Here is a 25,231-nt window from a genome sequence, read left to right as displayed (position 1 = left end):
ACCTTATATTTTTCGGAAAGCAATACTTTCCTTACCTATGGTAATAGGGCAAGGAAAGTAAAAAAAATTGTGGCAATTGTGTTTTTTTTAAATGTCACACCTTCAAGAGCGAATATCTCGAAAACTAGAGGAGATATAAAAAAAGTTGTAGAATAAATATTGTAGGAGATTATGTAAGCTTTAATCTATATAATTATATAAAAGCGAAATGGCACTCACTCACTGACTGACTGACTCACTCACTCACTCGCATAACTAAAAATCTACCGGACCAAAAACGTTCAAATTTGGTAGGTATGTTCAGTTGGCCCTTTAGAGGCGCACTAAGAAATCTTTTGGCAATATTTTAACTCTAAGGGTTGTTTTTAAGGGTTTGAAGTTCGTCTTTTAGCATGTATATTCTTCTTCTCCCAATCTCTTAATTATAATTGAAATTTCCATATCATATGTTACTATAGAACTATAATCTAGATAGAGTACCTCTTCGAAACAGTTGTTAACTGGCAACTAAATTAATAATTTTGTCAGGTTGGCATTAAGTTGAATTGACTTTGTTAGGTTTGCACCAAGTTGAAGATTTAAATGCATTTATCGCGGAAAAATTGACTGGGCACTGCTACTTTCAATCCTGGGAATATTATATTACTAGCCGTCAGGCTCGCTTCGCTCGCCATATCCGTTTAGCCAGACGTTCAGTCTGGACCCCCGACTGGATTGTCCTAAAATATGATAAAAATGCTCAAATGAAAAATGCAGGCGAGCGAAGCGAGCCTGCTGATCTCATTTTTGGACTATCCAGTCGGGGGTCCAGGGGCTAGACGGATATGGCGAGCGAAGCGAGCCTGACGGCTAGTTTGTTATATAACAGTTAAGTCCTTAAGATACATAGTTTTTGAGTTTTATGCGAGAAACCAAAAAATGGTACCTTTAAACCACCCCCACCCCCTTAGCACAGGGATGGGGACTTTTAATATTACCTCCTTATTAACCTCAACAGATCTGCGGGGTCAAAAATTGTCTTCCAAACATTTCCCTCTATACCCTTTTTTGAGCATTCATTGCCTGGACTAAATGTCAACCAGGGGTTGGGTGACTTTGAAAAATATATGAAAAAAAGTTAATTTTCAAGATTTATACAAAGTAAAACCAAATGTCAACCTTTAAAATGGATAATTAAACTAAAAACAAATGAAAATCACTTCAAAAAATTACAAGTTATTTATTGAAAAATATTTATGTTTCTGCTGCCTAAAATTTTTTGTAACGTCGGGGCATGTTGGCTCCAGCTACAGAATAAGCAAAAAATGAATATTGAGAGCATATTAATTTTAAGCAAGGTGAATAATTATGTTTTATTAGGTAGAATACATTATATTTATCATACATTGAATTGTATTTGCATAATATATCCTGCATAATAACACAATTTTTATACTGGGACAAAGTCACCATAATTTTAACCTAAAATGACTTTCTAAATGATCACTATGTATAACAATTAAAATATAATGAAAAACAAAAATAAATGTACTCGCCGATATTATAAGTCTTTTAGAAATGAGTTTTCTAATAGGCTACGAAGTTTTCAGACAACAAAATCACAAGATGAAGCAAGAAGCTGGATTTTATGTCGATAGTTCAAGTAATATATCGAGATTCGACAAGATATTGATTGTAAAACCTAGAAATGATCAAGGCTACGGATATAAATGTTAAACATCGATTTCGGATAACAGATATCGGAGATAAATGATTTGAATCTTTTTCCGCGACGTGGGTCAAAGTCACCCCGAGTCGACGAGTCACCCAGTATTTTACAAAGGCGACTTTCTAGAAGCCTAGGTGATGAAAAATGATACAATATAAGTAGAGTTATAATAAAGGAGGTTATGTAGAGTTCTTTTTTATTATTGTATTAACTTAATGATAAGTTAATAGGAAAAATATCAAATAAAATAATCATTGCTATAGATTCACTAAAAAGCTTGTAGTGCACCCAATAAAACACAGAAAGCGAGACAGGATAAGGGGCTAAGCTATCTGTGATAATAGGAAAACAGCTACCGTACAGGAAAACTTCATTTTCTATATGAAAACATAGCAAATCAAGTATGGGTGCCTCAGTAGCCTACCTACGTTTACTTATTGCAAATGTTAATTAATTTCATTAGATTATTGGAACACATCAACTTATATTTTATAGCTTTTATAAAGTTTCTTGTTTTTAATGTTGCCGAAGACCTGGCATTACTCGCAAGGGCTGAAGAAGTTAAATCATAAAGAAGTAAATAAACCATTTCACAAAACTTAAGTAACTTACATCTAGTTTTAATAGGTTGATATTAAAAGAAAACTTACTTGGTAGGTTTTTGATATTTCATTAGCTTCATTAACTTGAGCCATTCGTTCTCCACAGAAAACTCAAAATATAGGTAAAAATAGTTTCCAATTAGGCCTAGCATAAATTAAATAAATATAGGCTAAGTGAATTATCATCAGAATAAAACTAAATAGCCAAAATAAGTCAAATCAATAAAATATGGTATGCTACTCTAGTTTTAAGTTTGATGTTTTTAATTAAAAACATTGAAAATATATAGTTGTCTTTCTTATTGTATTACTTTATGTGATACCCATGATTATAAAATAAAGTGATAAACAATGAAACAATGTTGACCAACCAATCTCATTGATTCACAGTGAAACTTGCTTATTGTTTAACTCTAAATGTATTAGGAAATACTGTACCTATGTAACTAAGTTAATGACCAACAACCTTGAAAAATAAACATTAATTGTTATCATGGATAAATAGCAACATAATATTTCAATAGGAAAATTCAAATCCTAAATAATGAAATACTTACCAACATATAAGTCAGTTTCTTTCTTGTTATAATAAAGATTTTTTTATTAGGTATGCTACATTATTGCTACTTCATTTTATAACTAATACCATAACCAACAGTAAAAACACAAATTAAAATTAAGTTATAGTGGTTTATAAAATAATAGTCATGTACATATTTTGCAAGTTTTCAAAACTCTGTTATCTGTTTCAAACAAGACTGACGACTGTTGATGAATTAATTCTAGGTTAACTATATTATTATAGTGAGGTCCACGTTATAATGGCAGTGGATAAAGATAGAAGAATAGCGATGCCGATTCTCTGCATTAATTAATTATATTTCTACAGTGTCATAAACATAATTGGCATCGTTGTGGACCTAGAAAAGGATAATACCACCGGCTTTGTCGAATGATAGACAAGGATAGCAAAACCAAAGTTGATCTAATAGTCATTATAACGTGGACCTCACTATAGAACCCTTCATATTTGTTTTGCGATAAATTTGTTTCATCACACATTTACACAGTCTCGCTAATAACGATCGATACTGTGAGTTCGATATATTTCCAATTCCACATACTTTCAATTCCACCAGCTGACAAGATATTTTGAGTTCCGCCGGCCTGCACGATATTCGGAGTTCCGCCTGTCAACATATTCGGAGTTCCATATATTTCCAATTCCGGCCAGCTGCAAGATATTTTGAGTTCCAGATATTCCCAATTCAGGCGAAGACCAGAGATTGGAAGACCAATTCAGACCCTTAGAAGACCAGGATTGGAACTTCCCAAGGTCACGTGACGTGTTTAGTATTGGCGTCATTTAAAAGGCATTGGTTATAGGCGTTTGATTACAAGTTTCCATTCTGTATCTATTCTGTGGTCTGGCAGTCGACTTCAGTAAATTTTAAGGTTAAAAGTATTCTAAAGATTATCTTATTTTTTATAATGTAAAAATAATTAGCGATAGACAATGAATTAAACTGGTTTATAATTGGCTTTCTTTAGGTTCAATTTACTATTAGTTTTTCAGTGTTATTTAGGAAATTGAGATCCACGAAATACAATAATACATTTTTTCGTTCAATGTTCATGCTGTCAGTTGTCAACAACTCTGGCATAGTGGCATGGTTATTATTATTTCATAATTTTCTCATTTAAAGAAAAATAATGAAACATGTTTTGCTACTCTGATTCAGTTTAACTCTTTTATTGAAAAATATTTGAGCTCTGATACCGGTATCAAAATGAGTTGCAGAAAAAAACTTACTTTTAACAATAAAAAAATTCTTGCTCCAATGGTAAGGATTGGAACTCTACCTATGAGACTTTTATGTTTGGATTATGGCTGTGATATTGTTTATACTGAAGAAATTATTGACTATCGATTAATCAGATCTGAGAGAGTTGTAAATGGTAAGTAAACATTTTACTGTAATAAATTTAATAAATCTGGTACAATTCCGTATAATTATGTTCTACGTATTACCGATATTGAAATTATTGATAGAATAGGCCCACATCAAAATATCAAAACACATTATGTTTAAAATCTAATGCCGCAACTACATGTTGGCACAATGGTGACTATAGTGAGGTCCACGTTATAATGACAGTAGCCTATTTGATCAACTGTGGTTTTGCTATCCTTGTCTGTCATTCGACAAAGCCGGTGGTAATAATAATAATAATAATGGTTTTTGTTCATAGCACAGACATGCCACCAGGGCATGTCCATAAGGGAACACGTCAAGATAATAATAAAAACAAGTCCTTAGATGGACAGTCAAAATGTTACAGAAAGTAAAAAGAAACACAGAAAAATACAACCAAGCAGCAGGCAAATGCGCTATTACAAGAAGTAGCTACTTACAGTTGCCGTGTCACATTCAAAAAATTCCCTTAAAGAGTAAAAGGGATTTTCATGCAGGAACGTCCTCAATCTCCTCCTCAAGACCACCTCAGGCAAACCTCTGGCGGGATGCAACCTCTCAGACTCCTCAGCAGGAACAGCACTCTATTGAGCCTGCAACAGACACCCTGAATGTGATCTCCCCAAGCAAGCTTACGATCCATTGTAAAGCCCAAGAGCTTCACCGAGGGGAAGTTGAACTGATCACCATTCTTGAGGCTGAACACAATGGACTGAGTCTTCTCGCTGTTAAGCAAAAATCTATTTGCTCGGTCAGCCACGGTCCCCTCTGAAGCCTGCATCAGTTCATGCAGGTCAGCCAAGTCCCCATTGATGTCCAATAATGAGGTATCATCAGCATAGCATACCACTGTCCTGTTTCTGGAGAGAGCGACATCGTTTATCATGATCAGGAACAATAAGGGCCCCAGCACAGAGCCCTGGGGCACCCCACAGGTCACCAATCTCACCCGCGACCTTATACCATTTGCAGAGACAGCCTGCTGACGACCCTCCAGGTAGGAGCGGAGAAGCACCAGAGGACTGCCAACTATGCCATAGGCAGAGAGCTTAGACATTAAGATGTCATGGTCTAGGGTATCACCTTTTTTAAAAACTGGAATCGTTTTTGCCAATTTAAGCTGGCTAGGAAAACAGACTGAGCTAAACATAGGTTTATACAGTATGTCAGGGGAACGACAATCAGCTTAATAATACTTTTTATAAACCCACTAGACATATAATAAAAGTCTTTACTAGTAGAGCTCTTCATACTGGATGTGATCCTCAAGATGTCCTCTGGTGTGACACCGCGCCAAGTCAGGGTAGCCGCTGGTGGTTGCCTGGATTCTGTCAGCAGTTGTGTTGGTGATGCTGATGCCTCTGGAGAAGCAGCAATCCTCTCCCTGATGTGCTGGATAGAGTCAATCCAGTGGTCGTTCAGCTCCTCCGAAGACAGCGGGACACTTGCTGGGGCAGATGCTTTTGTCTCCCTTCGGATCACATTCCAGGCTGCCAGACACTTATTTGAGGCCCCATTGATAATGTCTGCATTGTAGGAGAGCCTAGCCTGCCTGGTTTCACGATGGTATCTGACCTTCAGTCTTTGATACATAGACTTCGATTCACCTGAGCCCTCCTGTCGAAACCTTTCATAGGCCATCAGGACCAAGTCTCTCAGATTAATAAGATCTTGGCTTATCCAAGGAGATGTTCGTCCTCTCCCAGCTTGCTCCAGCACTCTGAGTGGGAAGGCTGAGTTGAACTCACCCAACAGCCGATTGAAGAATGCTGTAAAAGTGGGCTGAGCATCCAGAGAGTGCTGAAGCAGTAGAAACCAATCCACATGACCAATCAAACAGCAGAACCGCTCAAAAGAACTCCTAGAGATAATTCTAGTCACCATTGGTTGGAGTGGCAGGTTGTCTCCTGGTCGGAGATGAGAAGTTGAGGAGGGTACCACCCTACACCTTATCGCATCATGATCACCAAGAGCATAGTGCATAACCTCACACCAAATATTCACATCCACTTTCAGGTTAGTGGCAACATTATCTAGGCAAGCAGCCAGCCTAGTAGGCTGATGTATTGTCAAGTATAAGTTCCTTGATCTCAACAAGTTTTTAAAATCAGTTGTTTTTTTGTCCTCAACAAGCACATTGATGTTAAAATCACCTCCCATCACAATGTCAAAGCCAGGAAAACGATGTTCAAGATGCTCAATCAAAGACTCCAATACATTAGAAAAGCTGTCAATATTTCCAGATGGTGGCCGATATACTACCACAATACACAGTTTATCATTTAGTAATGCTATGCATGCAAATTCATGCTTACCCTATATGCAGAAGCGATCTAAATCTACTGAGCATGCTTTTACACTCTTAGCAGCAAAAATTGCTACTCCACCATTGTGAAGCACTCTACGTGAGAAATCAGACATCAGTTCAAGGCCTTTTATTTTAATATGCTGCAAATCACACCCCCTCAGCCAGTGCTCAGAGAAGCATAAAATATCATATTCATCAAATTGATCAATTGCTTCAACTTGATAGACTTTATTACTCAACACTGTATATTACAGAAAAGTAATTGTAGACTTGAATCCATCAGTCTTTCTGGCAAGCAGCCTGCTTTGGTTTGCCTAAAAAAACTTTTGGTTGATTTTTGTTTTTTACACTGGTTGGAGTAAATTTTTTAACTAAAGTACCCTCTGTCCAAAAATCAGCACTCAAGACAAGGTTATAGAACTTTTCAGAAATAGCAAGCTTGAAAGAAGAGTATGTATCGTACCTTGATTTCAGTTTGTAACAGTCAAATTCGGAGCTGGCTATACCAGACTGAGTCAAATATGTTTCAATATCCGAAACTCCCACCTCAGGTTGAAGCCTTGATATAAAAATAGAACTTTTCTTGTCCACGGTCTTCAGGGGTTGCACACTACCTGCAGTAGGCACTGGAGGAGAACTCTTTTTAGAACCAATAATATGCTTTGGCTTTTTTGCTACAGCAGAACTATATGAAGTCATCTTCCCACTTGTTAGGTTCACAACAGGATTAATAGGACAGCTGGGCTTATCACAGTCAGTTGAATCCAATGAAACATTCACCGAAATATTATCCTTTGAAACAATGTCAGCAAGACAGTTCACAACACGATTACCTACAGTAGTCACACTATGTGAACTTTCTATCACCTCAACTCTTTTGGAAAGTTTCAGAATGTTTTCACTCAGATTTTTGATTTTGTCAATAATTGAAGTAGATTTACTTCGATCTTCCTTACAATTTAAATTTGAAGGAGTCGCAACATTAGCCAGACACTGAAGCATAGAGATAACCTCAACTTGGCATTCGTCACAGTACCAATGTACACTATCACCAAGAATTAAAATACTGTTGTATTTCTTTTTAGACAGACCCACACAACTCGCATGGAACCACTTGTCACATATTCCATCACATTTTACACCTAAATCATCATATTTAACAATTTCGGTACACTTAGAGCAAATATTAACGTCACATTCAACCACTGCCATCACAATCTCCATTTCTAGGTCCACAACGAAGCCAATTATGTTTTTGACAGTATAGAAATATAATTAATTAATTCAGAGAATCAGCATCGCTATTTTTCTATCTTTATCCACTGCCATTATAACGTGGACCTCACTATAGCGCCAGTGTATGTGGGTGGTTTGTCAGCGCTTGCCATCGCTCAATTTTTTGCCGATCGCAGGCAATCTTAGCGTAGGCCAACAAAGGCCAGCACTGACAAACCACCCATCCAAACTAGCAAAAAATGCGTGCGGATCCCTGTTTTTTCATCTACTCTGTAATTGAGTTGCAATATTCGCTATTGAGTTAAATCTACTGAGAAGCGTTCAAACACGCCCACAATCAAAACTCTTGTTATCTCAGCTGCTCGTCTCGATCGCCAATTTCAACGATCCTTAGAGCCAAATCTACACAAAACGTTTTCAATCGAGTCGGCACGACAGGATAGGAATCTCCCTGAATGACTGTTTTCACACATCGATTCCGGAAGCTCTCCGACTAGCTGATTAGGTTGACGTATTAACAATCAGCCAATCGCATAGCTTCCTGCCCTATTGTGCCTTGCCTTCTCGGAATTGGCAAGTATGAAAACGGCCATTGGCTGATTCGAGAAAGCTACATCCTTCTCCTGATAGCTTCCTATCGATACGCCAACATGGCATGTATATACATACAGACTTGGCTAATTCTTGTTTGGGAAACGTCCGTGAAATTCGAGGCGCCCAGGTCTGTACGCAGCTCTAGATACAAAAATCACTGCAAAATTTTTATCAACCGTTGACATGTATTTAATCTACTTGAAATATAAGCTTCATAAATGGCATTCCTTAAAAATCTACTGATTTTATGAAAAGTTACTTAATTTTTCAAACGTTGAATACTTGTGTTTTCAGATCTGCTTGGAACTGTTGACTTCATCGATAAATCCGATGGCTCACTTATATTCAGAACCTGTGAGCTGGAAAAAGACAAAGTTGTTCTACAGTTGGGAACAGCCGATGCACAACGGGCGTTAGCTGCAGCCAAGCTAGTGTAATTTTTTTTTTACAGTAGAATAATTTAATTTTTGTAAATTTGTTGAGTCTGTTCTGTCAATGGTCTATTGCTTGTCATCATATTCAACTTACATTGCTTTATATACTTATGTTGCTTGAGGTCATGTATGAAAAGATATTTTATTTTCATTCATGACTAATTTCTATGGTCAACTCATAGGGCCTATTTCAGATTATTTTTAGTAAGTAAATAGGGCCTAGCATAAGGCAATTAGCATAAGTCTATTAGCAAAGGCTCTACAGATCACTAAAAATATAGTTTACTTGAAATTTCCCTAAACCCTCACTGGAATCTCATCATTATTGAGTTTGGCGAATTTACTAGTGTTTTGTAGGATAATAATTCGATTTTTTTATAGGTAAACAAGAAAATAATATCAACTAAAATATTGATCACAACTTACAACCCGAAAATATTGAGTTGAAGCTGGCCTGAAATGTATAAATTAGTCTGTGTTATTAATGTTAATAGGCTAAAGTAATTGTTTTTATTCTTTCAAATTATTCTTTCATCCAATGTATTTGAAGGAACTGCGATGGAAATTCAATTTTCAATTAATACATTCAAAAATATAGGTACATCTAACAAAAAATATAATCTGTAAATTTTAATGATTTTTTAAATATAATTTTCCACTTATGTTGGTGTTTTTGCAAGTTCAATAGATTGCTTCGTTTTCCAGACTGGATGATGTGGCTGGAATTGATGTGAACATGGGCTGCCCGAAGGAGTTCTCTGTGAAGGGTGGCATGGGCTCTGCTCTCTTATGTAAGCCAGATGTAGCCGAAGATATAATGCGAACACTGGTCGAAAACTTGCCATGCACGGTTACATGTAAGGTGAGGATATTCCCAGACGTCGACAGCACCCTTCAGTTTTGTCAGCGAATGGCCGACTGTGGAATCGACGCCATTGCCATTCATGGCCGGAGAAAGGAAGAGCGGCCTCAGTGTGAGAACCATAATGATTTCATAAGGATTATGGCCAAGTGTCTAACAATACCAGTCATTGCCAAGTGAGTTCTTTCAGAACTTAATTTTTTTAACATGTTAATTTTTTGAGACAGTATAGATTTGCTCCTCGAGCATTTTTTTCATGAGCTTTGTAATTATTGTGGATGTTACAGTAGAATGATGTGTTGATAGTCTTCATTTAAATACTACTGAAAAATCACCTATGCAAAAATAACATTTTATTTGGAAATCATCCAGGAAAAACAAAGTTTACGAAGAAAATACGGATTATTTATGTGATATTTTTTTGGCAGATGAGATTATTGTTGTTAGTTCGTTTCCGTGTCCAAGTCTTACTAGAAGTGTATCCAATTTTAATACATAATATATTCTTGATACTAGAAGTAGCTTGTGGTTAGCTGATATCAAGTTATCAAGGCTACATGTTGCTGGGAAGCATCCCACAAACCAACTTGTTTTGGAACCTGAATTTCTCCAGAATATCCCTATCAGGATGTCAAGGTAGAGTATGCTCTATTTCAGCATTTTGGTCCTGCATCTGGGCACTCCGGTTCTCGTCCTATTCAGAGACCTCCACACTGTATAATCCACATTATGTCCAGCATACAGATGAAAATTACTGATATATTGCAATTATTCAAATGCTATTGAATTAATTATTATTATTAAATGAAAATCCAAATCAAATGCTGTAATTCACCCCGAAGACTTCTGCTACTGAAAATATTGACAACAGGGTAAACAGCCAGATGGAAATTCGATGAGCGCTACTATTCAAGAATTATTTGCCAGCCCGGGACAAATAGCGCTGCAATCCAGAGATTGTCAGTTTGGTGTAAGTGTAAGCATTCCTGACCGGAAATTAGGAGATACTGGGTTCGATTCCCGGGCTTAAAAATAATTTTTGTATAGTAGCGCTCATCGAATTTCCATCTAGCTGTTTACCCTGTCAATATTTGCAGTAACAGAAGTCTTCGGGGTGAATTATAGCATTTAATTTAGATTTTCGTTTGATAATAATAATTATGTCCAGCTCTTATTTCTTCACATGGCACAAGTTCATACTCATTAACTTATTTCTTCAATCTATTTGAACTGTTTTTCTCTTTTGATTGAGCAAAAGTGTTGTTGTTCTAATCATCTATAGTACAATAAAGAGAACAATTGGCTGTGGAATACAATAGGCTTATACATTGACTTATACAGTAGGAAATTCACGAATGACGCATCATCACGTCTGAACTACTGAATTGATTAACATGAAATTTTGCATATAGATTCCTAATCCATCAAGGATTTTTATAGGCGTATTTTCAATTCTTCAAGATTTCAGTTTGTCAAGTTTTAAAGTAGACCCTTGCGGAGCATTGGTAGTAAAACTATATTTGACCAACGCACAGGTCCACAGCTGGACGTAATCATATAGTGGATGACGAGTTCACTCTTTTATTATGTCTTACTCTTTTGTCATCCATTGTAGTGTCATTGTATTGTTCAAAAACAATGCCAATGATTTATCAAATGAAAAAATGCTTTATTTAATTATTCGAAAAGATAAAGCAATCGTTTCTAAACTTGATGTTGAACTTCAAACTTTTGCTCATATCTGATCCACCTCCAATTTATTCATACTATTTATTAATAAATATTATACATAATTAATGAATATGCCTATTATTAATATTATATTATTTTATAATAGTATGAATATTATACATAATATTTATACTAGATACTATTCATTTATACCAACAGTTCAAAACTAGGTCATGAGTTATTCTCAAATATCATTCAACATAAATACATTCGAAAAAATGTAGCAAACAAAAATTATATAATTGTTGTAATTTTTATTATTATTATATTATTATTATTATTATTAGCGTATGGCTTTGAATGGTGGGGAGACCCACGGGTAGTTCCACCTCGCCGTATATAGTCCAAAGTTCCCTGATGGGAAACCGGACACTAAGGTTATAGTGAGCACAATACTTTAAATTTTAACTTTTCACTTCGGAATAAAGTTCATTTTGATGTTAAAAAGTCCAAAGATATACAAAACCGAAACAAAACACAAAACCACTAAGCCAAATTTAGAAAATATTGAATTTAGACAATAAATTTAGAGCCGAAAATTTATAGCACGTTATTGTTGTAATATTCAATTGTAATATGTAATGTAATATTGTTGTAATATTCAAAATAAATTTCTTGCTTTTGATTGATTTCATAATATTTGAACCTTTGTTGAAATAAATGTTTGATGTGATTGCCTAACTTTAACATAATCTCGTAATTTATATTTTATTTCTAGTGGTGGATCCCTGGTGATAGACTCATACGAAGATCTAGATTCGTTCCAGCAGCAAACTGGCAGTAGTAGCGTAATGATCGCCAGGGCAGCTCAATGGAATTGCTCAATATTTAGGAAGAGTGGAAAGTTACCAATTGATGAAGTTATAACTGCATACCTGAAGTACTGTGTCGACTACGATAATCCGACATCAAATTGCAAATACTGCGTACAGAACATGTTGAGAGAATTTCAGCACTCTCCAAAGGGATTAGCTTTCCTTGAGTCTCATACTTTGGAAGACATATGGTAATGCAACTACTTTTAATATTTCCAGCTTAGAGATTGTTTACTATCATTCAATCCCTTGACATTAGTTTTCCATCTTGACATCTAGTTTTCCTTTTTAAAAATTTCAATTACAGAAAAGAACATTTTTCTTCTAGCGAAGATAGGCGATCATCATGACTTCCTACATAAACTAAACATACTGTGATTACAAATCACTAATTAGATTAGATTACAAATCACTAGATTTTTAATTTAAAAAATGTAAATTATCGAATTTAGTAAGTCAAATAGTATCAGTGCTACTTACGTTGTACAATGAACAATGTGAGGGTTCAAATTTATAGATTATTCAAATCAACCATAGCTCAATTTTTTGCAGAATTCAGTTACTTTATTCTATTTTATACTAGAAATATTTATTTAAAAACTTTGTTCGATGTAGTTGAGAGATAGAGCGCTATAACAAACAGAAATCCTTACCAAATTCGATAAATTATAAATAAATAAATTCATCTGTAAATTTCTGTTTAAAATACTAGTTATAATAATTATTTAAAAAAAATCCAAATTTAAACAATTTATACAATAGTATAGTAATAATTTCTTCCATTGGTTTCAGTTCGCTGTGGGAGCTAGGAGAATACTGCAAGATGAAACAAAGCGAGCATCGCAATCGTGGAGTTCTGTGTAGACGTGAAGCAATGCCCGAAGGTGTAAAACGAAATTTGGCAGAGGAAGGTGTAGTGGAAATGAAATGTGCATTCCTCAGGCACTTGTTTCAGACAAATGACCTGCCCAAAACGCAATTGCTCACCTGGGCGCGGAGAAAATTCCAGCGAACCCCTAGTTACGAAACTGAACAGTACGATAAACGGTTCAGATCCATAGTCACAGTCAACAACTCTAAATATTCCTCGTCCTTCTGGTAACTATAATTACTCACTTTGAACTACAACTAACAATTGAAATATTTTTTCCCATCCGATTCTCTGTAAAGCATTCATTTTATGGCACTTATGCGCCACTCATTCGTACCTTGTAATAAGCAAAAATAACATCTTCCAGTAGTTTAAAACAAAATATTAATTTAAATCTTACATCGCTATCTAGAATTGAATAAATTCATAACTCCAACTATAAAATAGTCGTCAACTAATACTTGTTAACCTTTTTCAAGTGTAGTATAATATATTAATTTTCCTATTTACGATATTTCAACGTTTGAAGTTATCCTAGAATACGATTTTCAATAAAATTCTGTTTATTTCTTTTAACAACTTACACATTTTCAAAAACAACTTATTCATTTGAGTTCATTTCAGAATCTAACTGTTTATTTTTGTCAAATTTGTTATTTTGATTAATATTTTAAACTCATGACAATAAAATTATGTATGTTACGGCAATTACCACATTAGAAGTTCGAACCACACTGAAATAATAAATTGCAAAATGAAATATTTCCTACAATAATGAAATGGGAAATGAAAAAATTGAATGTAAATTTGGTCAAACTGGTTTGTTACAATTTATTGCTACAACTTTTACCAAGCATTCTCAGCTATTGGAATCTTACAAAGATTATTGTTAATCTTCTCATTAATAGTAAGTTCAAAATGTGTTTTGTTGTGATTCAATCTTCAAATTTTATTATTCCGAATAATCAATCGTCTTGTTTGAATTGCAAATTAAAGTACAGTATTAACGACATTTGAATTGTATAAGATCGCTTTGTATTAGTTATGGCTCATTTATCTAATCAAGCATTTAAATTGAAGAAAAGAGAAAATGGGCATCATTTTCATTACCTCAGTCGAATAATTTGTCCTAAGTAAGGTCAAGTTCAAAATTCATGAATATATTTATTCTCTTCAACGAGTATTTATCCCCTCACAATAAACTGACAATTTATTTTACTTTTTCAGGGAAAAGAATAAAAGATGGTCTGAACAAGCGGCAGCTCTAGTTGCTTTGTGCTCTCTTAATGTCATTGATGCTGAACCTTTGAGGCGTAAAGGAGCACTAAGATGGTAAATATCCTTTCTATTTATGAATAGTTTGTTTGGTAATGGCAGATTATAATTTTGTTTTCAAGATTAAGGTATGTTTACATTTTAATGTCAACGTTTAGTGATAAAAATTCGTTAACGTTCTATTCATTATTCTTCTATTTTCAATTTTCATTATTCTACATCAACACTGAAAAACAGATTTTTGTCTTGCAGACAGTTTTGTGTGGAAATGTGGAATGTATATTTTGCTACTGACTGTAAGGGTACGCGACTAGGTGCCACCCCGACTACTTGTCCCCTTTTAAAACCGGTTTTTAGGGGACAAGTAGACGTGAGCCATACCCGTCTAGTTGTATCCTTTCTGAGGAGGTGATAACTAGTCGTGGGGACACCCTGTCGTGAGGGTGCGAGGTGTCAAGTTGTCGTTTACGGTCGGGACTAGTTGACACCTCCGGTCCAGTAGGTGTCAAGTAGTCGGGGTGACAACTTGACGGCAATGGTATATTTTACAAGGGTACAAGTAGTCGTCCACGGTCACGACAACCTATCCCCTCGATTCCACTCCACAATAAATCACCATTCCGGCTGGCTTTTCATGGTTATGCAACCGTGGTGCAATCAAGTATAAGTACAAGAATAAGTATAGAAACAGACTGGATGTTGAAAGAGCCTCAAAATATTTGTCCAGCATTAGTGACAAGTTATTTGTAATTAGGGATGTCAATCCCGGGATTCGGGATCCCGGTCCATTTTTGATACCTAACAATCCCGGGATTTTTCAGCGTCAATCCCGGGATTTCTGGGATTAGAAAACCTGAAATTGTGAATCATATTTTTCCAAAAACAAATTCAATATAGAGTTTATTTACATTTAATATAGAGTTGTTTGTTTAGAGTTGTTTGTTAGAGTTATTTGTTTTTCATTTAATATAGAGTTCATTTAGTATAATTGTGTTCTGAGTGTTTGACTAATTCATTCTACAGGCACAGCCTACAGTTGCATATATATAATACTGTATACTGTACTCTGTACTGGCTAAATAGAATTCGCATTATCGGTTCATATTATTCAAAGAATGGCAGTTGATCGGTTGCTATGTCTCTACACTTGTTTCTCTTTACAACGCACCACAATTACCAGTCTAGATATTTGCAATAGTGCTGATTGCATTTCCTTGAAATGCACTTAGAACTTTGAAAAGACTTCAAAAATCAGAAATAAACAAGCACTAACTATTCACTCTCTGTCTAATTATTCCTCCTCTCTTCTCTTTCTCTATCATAAGTAGAATATCTAGTTGAAGTAAATATAGTTGACTACGAAATTTAATTTAGTAGTGTAGTGGTTCAGCTTTCGCTTTGTTCGGTCGGTATGGCGTTACGGTCTTACAAAAAGTATTCTATTTAATTAATTATATTATTAATTCAAGTTATATTAATTCACTCTACAGTATTTGGAGTGGTAAAAGTGTGAACTCTATCCCGTCCTGATGTAGGATAGAAATGCTTTTTTCTACATAAAAAAAGACTCTGATGAGTCATCTTGCTTTCCTCAGTTCTCACTATCATCTAGGATACAGCAAATTTAAGGTAGGACATCAAATAAAAAGTTACTCCTAATCTTGAAAACATTTATAGAGATAGAATGTTTAATTTTAATATTATTTCTAAGTATTTTTTCATTTTAATAATATCCTCTCCCTCTCCTTTTTCATCTCCACACACTGTTACTGAACATGTAATTGAGGAAGAACAATTGCAAAAATGCATGTAAATGATTTTTGCCAATTCCGGGGATTGATATTGGATAATCCCGAAATACCGGGATTGGAAATCAGTCCCGGGATTGACATCCCTATTTGTAATCTTGAGTAATCAATAAACTTTAAACCGGTTTCATTTTTATATGAAACATCTTTAAACGCTAATCTTCTTAATAATCATACTCATAAAATTTGTTTGAACAGTGTCTTTGAGTGTAGAAGACACACAGACACAACTTGAAGATTCTCATTGGCCTTCTTATGGTCTGATTGCAATCTGAGCGCAAGTGTGTATAAATCATTATTTTTCCTCATATTAATTACTAGACTTCATGTATTACCTCAGTTGATAACCAGACTGATAGCTTGATCTGCCATATCATTCATTGATGAATGAAAATTTGACTGTTCTAGCATTAGGCTTAATTTACTCGTAAACGCTGCGTCTGACGGGAAAATATAACTGAACAAAATGTGTTTAGAATTGTGTTCTACATCTGGTTCAGTCATCAAAAGGGCTTATTATTCATTTTTATCTGTTTTCAACCAACTCGAAAAAATTTATTCTAAAAATAGCAAAGATAGCGAATATCTCCCGAACCGTGCGTTTGACGGGAAAATTTTACTGAACCAAAAGTGCTTGGAATTCAATTCTACATCATAACCACTAATAGAAATTGCTTGATCTCTCCTCTCTACGCCGCGGGGGTGAAAGTCGTGCCAACTGGTGCTCTGTAGGTGACAAGTAGTCGGGGTGACAACCCGGTGTCTCCTTTCCAAGGAGGTGTCAACTAGTCGAGGGGACACCCTGACGCGAGGGTGCGAGGTGTCAAGTTGTCGTTTACGGTCATGACTAGTTGGCACATTTGGTCCAGTAGGTGTCAAGTAGTCGGGGGGACAACTTGACGGCAATGGCATATTTTTACGAGGGTACAAGTAGTCGCCTATGGCCAAAATGACCAGGTGTCAAGTAGTCGGGGTGACAACTAGACGGCTACCCGACTGTAAAGGTACTGACATTACAAGAATTGGCTTTTAGTGAAGTGGGTATTGTGGTGGGGGAAATCACAAGCGTTATCACCACAAAGTAACACTACTTCGTTTTGGGTTATAAATCCTTACTCACAAAACGCACATTATAGATCGATTAGGATTGTAAGAGGCAGGAAAAGTATGGGTACGGGAAAACCTTCCGGGGTAGAAGTATAAACTTTTATTCAAAATGAAAAAAATTCCACTTGCTCATTTTTCTGTATTGAATTTGTCTGTCTTGTTTATCATTTGCCTTCTCATATATTTAAACGAGCGTTAGCGAGTTCTTACTTCTAATTCAAGGCCAAAATCGTTGTCCATCTGTGTGTATGTTCGATAATTAATTTTCAAAGATTTGATCAATCAGCTTTCAAATTTTGAACACATATTCTTCAACCCTTATTACAGATTAAGTTCGTTGGACAACAAAATTTACCGACTCCTTCGTCTTTTTTCAGGATATAGGTAATAAATAACATTGAGGTGCAAAAGAAAAAAAATTGTGATGTATCATTTAGACAGCTGGAGAATTCATTGCATGCAAATACTACAGTTTTTCCATTCATTCATTTATAACATTAGCTGAGGCTATTTGGGAGCTATCACACAGACAGTCCTTCATGCGCTGTCACATAATTTCAGCTGGTTAATATGCTAGTGACCCCCTGGGTTGGCGAACTCGCTCATGAACTGTTGTATTGATCATTGAAATCCGCAACTTGTAATTATACAGGATTAGTGAGAGTTATGGAAACAGCAAAATATTTCTTTCGCGAGGATAATTTGACAGTAGGTTTTATGGGGATCCTATTCGAATTGAAAAAACTACTTTTCTGTCGCTTCAAAACTCTTGTCCGCCATGAATTTCGATTCATATGAGGGACAAAGATGTTGACAGGGACAAGAATAATTTTTGAAGAGTAATTTTTCAATTCAAATATGATCCCCAATGAAACCTACTGTCAAATTATTCTTGTAAAAGAAATATTTTGCTTTTTCCATAATTTTCACTAACTCTGTATAATTAAAAGTTGCGGGTTCCAAAGATTACAATACAACAGTTCATGAGTGAGTTCTTCAATCCAGGGGGTCATTAGTTATTCTACTCGTCTTATTTTCATTGCATAGTCATGTGCCATATTTGCGACATTTTATTTCTCCCAATAACTCTGATTTTGATGGAAAGGTCTGTCTGGTCAGTCATTTCTAAAGGTGCTTGCAGAAGTATGTGCCACGAACACGCACATTTCCCTTTTTACCAGCTGATTCTATTCTTATTATATTTGTATAGTATTTTTTTATTATTTGTACAAAACCAGTAAGATACAGTTATAATAATCATAGAATCAGCTGATGAAAAGTGAAATGCGTGTTTTCGTGGCGCATAAGTCTGGACACGCCCTGATCAGCAATTTCATTAATTGAATTATACTGCAAGTTATATTATAAATTATGTCCTGTTATTGATGTATACTATAGTATATTGATTTTTGAACCGATTTTATTTTCAGAATGGAATACCTTTTATGAGAAGCAGAAGATAATATCTTCAGATAATACCAATCAGTAACAAAGTATATATTATATCATAATATTGAAAGAAATATTGGAAATCTCTCTTATAAATGAGAATTTCGTTGTTATCATTGGAATGATGTATTCATTTTTTCAAAGTAAAAAAATTACATTTTGTAAATATTCGACTGTCATTTCATTCATTCTTCTCCTGACAAAAATAGAATCATCCTATGAACATTATGCTGAGGTACTCACATGTACTTCAATTATATTATTACTGTTGTTCACATCAACTGGAACCATATTAAACACTAGTTGTAAACATAGCATAGTTTCACTTTCGAGCCCATTTTACTTTTGAATTTCACCTTGTTTCCAACAAGTTCAGTTTTGTTAGGTAACCTTAGAATAAGGGGAGTATAAAATATTCTTAAAAACGCAAAAACAAATAATGATGGTTTCATATGAAATTTTTCTTAGCATGCAATAGAATTTTTGAAATTCATGTTAGGAAAATATTGCTTACTAGCAATTTTGTGTTAGATAGTAATATAAATTATAATAGTGAAAAACTTTCATATCGTCCAAAAGTGAGTTGCAACCTGCACACAAGGACAAAAACGGAAATCCGGAATTTCTGTGTCATTAGTCTGTGTGCGCGGCTTTGACTCTACTAGCCAATAGCCATTCTATAAAATTTGGGCTCGCTTATATACTTGTCTACAAAATTCATAAAACAGCATTTTATGTGGCAGCCAGAAAAAAAGATACTGTTTTTTTTTTAGAAAAGAGTCTCCTCACACTACAGCTGTTACAGCCACGAACCCAGACTAATGGTACAATTAGTACATGATATTCCCAATTACGTGTTCCTGTGGTCCCTTAGGGCAGGCTAGTTTATGCTACAGTTAATGCATCAAGACATTTTTGCATTGACTGTCACACTTTTGATAGGCTAGCTCAATCACGTGGTACAAATTCACCATTAAGATTCCAAACAAACTTAATATTATCTTATCTTAATGCATTGAAGTATTGGAACTTATAACTTCTTTCACCGATTGGGAACATAATTATTCTGAGTGTACGATGAGTTCTGTACAGCATTTCCAAAGGTAAATTGATTAATTTTAATACGGACTAATAAAAAAAAATCAATAAAACTTATTTTTTCTACAACTGCGCGTAAAAAAAGAATTTACATACTCCTCAATTCTCCTCGTAAAACAGCTTATTTCTGAGGAGAATCTACTTTTCCCTCGCTAATCATTCGCGCATGCGCAGAAAAGTTTCTTTACGCTCGCTAATCAGCTGATGATAAGCAGCTCACAAAAAGTAGGTCTTAACCTAAAAAGTCGGTAATTGTACCGGTTCTGCACTCTGCAGCATGATGGATATCAGTGAAGACGAATTATTATTAACACCGCCAGATATAAGTGATTTAACAGGTTTGGGCAGTTGTGGAAAAAAAATTGCATGTAATTCGCGCGTAATGCTTCTTTATCGCTCTTGCAAAATTATCATGCTCCGCTTTGCGCGAGCGATAAAGTCGCGCATTACGCTCTTAATACATGTATAGCTATTTTCTACAGTTACCTTGAAAAGTGACCATTCCTGTATTGATTACAACCCGCAAAGAATCACATTCCCGCACTAGTGCACAAAGTACTACTTTGCGTAGGCCTTCTCCAGATTTGCAACATGACAACTCAAAATAGTTAGTAGATTATATAGAGGATCAGTGCGTGAAAACCGAAATTAAGTTGGCCACACTGACAATGGTAATCATTTGAATGCTTACATAAGATATAACCCCCATCAAACATTTTATCATCAGAAGTTCTCAGTTGCGAGCGTGCTGGGATGATAAATGGAAGATTGATTGATGAGGTTGGGGTTCAATTCCATCCATAGTCTCTTTTTTTGCTGAGAATTTTCAACTTCAATGAAGTTTATTGATGTAATTTTTATAAAATAATGTACATACGTTAATCAATAAATGGATAATATTATTATTTTTTTAGCTCTACAGCTCAATTTGAGCTTTGGCCGCCTCCACTACAGCTCTCCACGTTTTTCGGTCCTCTGTTAATTGTCTCCATCCTCTATATCCCATTTTTTGGAGATTGTCTCTCACTTCATCTTCCCACCTTATCTTCGGCCTTTTTTCAATTTAAATTTTCTTCTATCTTTCTTCTTGAATATAGCCTCTCCTTGAATATTATTTTAGGCTTATGTTTTCGTTCATTCTACAGATATGTCCAAACCATCTAAGCAGCTGTGCCTTTATAAATTTTACAATATTTCGGCCTTTTATCAATGCCTCGAGCTCTGAATTAGTTTTTCTCCACTCCTCTCCTTCTTTAACTGGACCATAAATCTTTCTTAGGATTTTCCTTTCAAAAACGCCTAAATGGTTTTTGTCTTATTTTGTTAACATCCAAGATTCACAGCCGTACGTTTATTTTTGACCATTGGGGGGTTGAAAAAATGACCCTCGTAACCTACATTCAAATTATGACAGTCGGGACTAAAAACTGAAATTCATCAAAATTAATTTTTCTTTGAAATTTCACTCATTTTTGAAAAAAATGACTCTATTGTAGGCTTTATAGTTTCAAAAATCCTATCATATACATGGAGCCTGCTACTATGAGCAACTCGCTAATTTCTCAAACAATTTCAAAGACATTCACATTTAAATGGTTTAAATCAAATAGTTTTATTTAAGTGCTAGTGAACACTACATCTACTCACATTTTCAACACTTTGAACATTACAGTTTAATCTGTCAGATTTTTAATTTATTCATTAATTTCATTTTTGTATGATTTATTGTTATCTTCAAAAGCGGTTGAGATATCGATGTGAGAATTTATCCATTCATTTTTCCTTGGAATTCTGTTTAGAAACGTATCACTTGATCACCTTCAAATTTGAAAGAAATGAAGATAAAATGAATGAGCAAAATAATTTTTAAGCAACAGAAAAGTATTTTTTTAATTCGAATAGGATCCCGGTTCGAAACCTACTGTCAAATTATCCCTGTAAAATAAATACTGTACCTTTTCCATCATTCCATGATCCATAGAATCATGTTAATGTATCACCAACCCTGTATAAACGGGATTATTAAGAATATAAATCATTCTTGACCAATACTAATCATGACCGAAATTATTCAATAATAATTGGTTGAAATAAGGAAATGTTTAAATTAAAAAAGACAATTCATAAATGATTTATTTTATGAAAAACTTATCCATACATCTAAAATATTAGTCTAATCATCGTCATTTGGCTTTAAGAATTTTACTTTTTTATTAGGTCTGACATTTACCTTACTATGTCTTTCATTTTTCTTTTGAAACTTCTTAGCGACCGTATTTGTGATACTCATTTGGTACTTGGCCATTTCCATATCGGATACATCGGCAGACTTTGTTTGAGGCGCACTGCTAGTGGTCGCTCCTTCTTTGTCTGCGAACATCTCGCGTTCAATTTCTGGATTCATTCCGTTGAATGACAACCTACCATTGATCAGCTCTTTGCATCGAGCTATGCTAGGTTCAATTATGAAATTCTTTCTGTAAAAAAACGGAAATTGTGAATGAATCATGTTGTAACCTATTTGAATTCACGTTACTGTAGAATAAAATGAATACCTAAGACGGACGAGTACTGAATGTTCATTCACTCGTCCTGTAACAGGAGGTCTCGAAAGTTAGAGATAATCTGGGAAAACGTCTAACAAAGAAAAGAAGGAAATAGATTGCTGCTGCTCTGCTGAGTAACTTTGACTTTCGAAAGAAACCTTCACATACAAATATTCTTGATGACAATATGACATCGATATCAATATTTTTAATTGAATCAAATGAATCAAAAGAGCACAACATCGTCACAATAGGCCTCTATTGAACATCATCACAATAGGCCTCTATTGAACATCAATAGTTTTATGAGTTACAAGAGACAACCATGATGTCAAATAATGATTGGAGTGTGGAGCGTGTCATTGCGATTTGTTGCTCGCATTATTCTTATAAATAAGTGGAGATGAATGCCAGTGCTTTAGAGTCTATTAGCAATCAGAAATTACATTACAGCAATTATACATGTTAGCAACATTGACAGCTGGTGACCGCAGTTCATAAACATGCTCATAAGATGAAATTGCAACCGCAGAGCATAAACGAAACCTGATTAACGAGTAAAAGGAAGTATCCGTTGACAAAATGATAATGAACAAATTATTATAACGAATCAATAATAAACTCACCCAAATTTCATTTCGTCCGTTATTTGGGATGAAAACAAGTCTTCTGTTTCTTTTTTCTCGAGTTCTTTTTCCACTTTGTCTTTAGTTTTCTTCATAAACTGAAAAAAGAAAAAACTGCGCTGATATTTTGATAATAAATTTAAGATTAGTTACAGAACCTTGAAGATGCATGGTTTGACTAATTAAATTATAAATTATTGGTACATTATTTCTATAGAATTAGATTTTGATTGTAATGAACGGGCTGTGATAAGTATTAGCTTGAATATTTTTATTGAATAGATTTGTAGATCTCCTTCTCCTTCTGTGGCTAAGCCTCTTCCCACTCATATGGGAACGTTAATTCCCTCCTTCAGCCGTCTCCTCCACAATCTCCTGTCCATCTCCTCTCCGCATCTCAAAACCCTCTCCCGCAACCCGCAAATCAGCCTCCACTCAGTCTCTCCATCTCATCCTTGGCCTTCCTCGCCCTCTCGTCCCACCCAGATTCAATTCTTGCACCCTCCGTCCTACATAATCCTCCTCATGTCTCTGCACATGTTCAAATCACCTAACCTGACCTCCTGCATCTTCCTACCCAATGGTCCGACCCAAAATGTACATCTAATCACCTCATAACGAATTCTATCCCTTCTCGTGACCTTCATCGTATAATTTGTAAATATGTAACAATAAATTAAGAACGAACAACTAAATTATTGGAGTACTCAAGACGACTAAGGAGGAGCACCCTTCAGTTTGCTAGTGCTACCTGGTTGCGAGTTAAAATCCAATCGAATAGTCATGGGCGTTTTATTATCTCTTTAAATTTACTTTACACTTCCCATTACCAACGCACAAGCAGAAAGCTCATGTGGGCATCATCCGCAATAAAATAAAAACGCCATTTGCGTAAAACGACTGCAAATTGAACAGGAAAATTTTTACGAGATGGTTAATTGGTTAAAATTACGCTCTCACCGTTTCCGGCACACAATTTGCTCCGTTGTGATTCTAATTTTGATCTTCCATTCATTATTCTATAAGAAATACGACTTTCAATGTGTAAATTTAATTTTGAATACCATAAAAAACCATTCGTTATTGGTACAAAGCATTATTAAATGAAGTGACGTGTGAGACAGGGCATATTACAGTGTAAAGAAATTTACGAGTGATAAGTTGATTTTTTTCTAAAAGCGGTCACTGGATCGCTGCCATCTGAATATATATATATATATAGTTGTGTGCTAATTTACGTGTTTTGGTTTGAAGACGCCGTCGGATCCTACAATTGTGGGTGATAGATGAAGCAGAAGGTATTAACGGTTCGTACCATATTTAAAGAGGTAGTCTGATACGATTTGGCATTTTGAATAGTTTCTATTTTCACTAGTAAATCAACGTACGACAGAATATAGTAAGTAACTACTTATGAAATTAAGTAAGTAACCACTAAGAATAGTTATAGTAAGTAAACACTTTTTCAAGAAATAACACTTGACAGTGTCATTCAATCAATTGATAAATATTAAATGGCTGTTAAAAAATCTAACAATATTCTAGCCCCTGTTGAAGCGACTCGGGACCCACGGATTTGCCGCTCTCCTTCCTTTCATACATGAGAGAATTTTAGCACGTGGTGGAGACTGAAGACTTTACCTCATTCAACATTCATTATCCTTACAATAACAACGAGGCCACATGAAGAATAAATATTTATGAGGTAGAGGCCACGAGATTTAACATAAACCTCAACCCCTCAAACAGCGAAGGAATGGCTGGTAAAGTAGATGTGGGAATGTCTCTATTCACCTCTTCCCCACTCACTTTGCATGCTTACGGCCAATGTAGAGAATTTCCGAAGGAGGCATATCGGCTGTCGAAAAAAGCTAGCAAACTCTCGAACGTGAGTAGGAATTTTTTACTAATCAGCCAGAGCGTGAGTAGTAAAAGATTCAACGGGGTGGCCAAACAGTTTGGACCAAATTATAGGATAGTGAATGACCCGCTTTAACTTTAACGGTCTTTAACTTTATGAATATGCTATAACATGAGTGGAAGTGGTAACTTATTCTAGGCCTACATTTACAATCTCACGTTATAAAATAAGAAAATACTGTATGCAAACTATTCCCATGTTCGAGTCCATGAATCCGTGTTGCTTTTAATAGCGGGCAGCCTATTATCTATTATGACAACACCT

At 35.2% G+C, this 25,231-nt stretch overlaps 2 protein-coding genes and 1 long non-coding RNA gene across 4 annotated transcripts; 1 reads left to right on the top strand and 2 right to left on the bottom strand.

Annotated features, from left to right (window-relative positions):
- Positions 1–977: 977 nt before the first annotated feature.
- Positions 978–2,903, bottom strand: LOC120350696. Its single transcript, XR_005570995.1, has 2 exons — positions 2,359–2,903; positions 978–1,681 (listed from the first exon to the last, which is right to left on the bottom strand). It is a non-coding gene; the product is annotated as an uncharacterized LOC120350696 (long non-coding RNA).
- Positions 2,904–3,716: 813 nt separating this feature from the next.
- LOC120348837 (tRNA-dihydrouridine(20) synthase [NAD(P)+]-like) lies at positions 3,717–18,946 on the top strand. 2 transcript variants are annotated; one of them, XM_039425278.1, is made up of 7 exons: positions 3,717–4,269; positions 8,719–8,857; positions 9,564–9,896; positions 12,170–12,457; positions 13,059–13,364; positions 14,365–14,469; positions 18,758–18,946. In XM_039425278.1, coding segments are annotated over exons 1-7 (1,341 nt in total). In that variant the 5' UTR covers positions 3,717–4,100; the 3' UTR covers positions 18,759–18,946. The 2 variants fall into 2 exon arrangements, with proteins under 2 accessions (XP_039281212.1, XP_039281211.1); XM_039425277.1 differs by lacking the exon at positions 18,758–18,946 and adding an exon at positions 15,903–15,957 and having other exon boundaries at positions 3,722–4,269.
- A 3,043-nt stretch (positions 18,947–21,989) lies between these two features.
- LOC120350694 (M-phase phosphoprotein 6-like) lies at positions 21,990–24,802 on the bottom strand. Its single transcript, XM_039425275.1, has 2 exons — positions 23,047–24,802; positions 21,990–22,351 (listed from the first exon to the last, which is right to left on the bottom strand). Exons 1-2 carry the CDS (start codon positions 23,139–23,141, stop codon positions 22,048–22,050), a joined length of 399 nt encoding a protein of 132 aa, XP_039281209.1. The 5' UTR covers positions 23,142–24,802; the 3' UTR covers positions 21,990–22,047.
- Positions 24,803–25,231: the final 429 nt, after the last annotated feature.

Source organism: Nilaparvata lugens, chromosome 3 (assembly GCF_014356525.2).
Source record: "Nilaparvata lugens isolate BPH chromosome 3, ASM1435652v1, whole genome shotgun sequence".
Taxonomy (NCBI): domain Eukaryota; kingdom Metazoa; phylum Arthropoda; class Insecta; order Hemiptera; family Delphacidae; genus Nilaparvata; species Nilaparvata lugens.
This window is presented reverse-complemented; position numbering and strand designations above follow the sequence as displayed.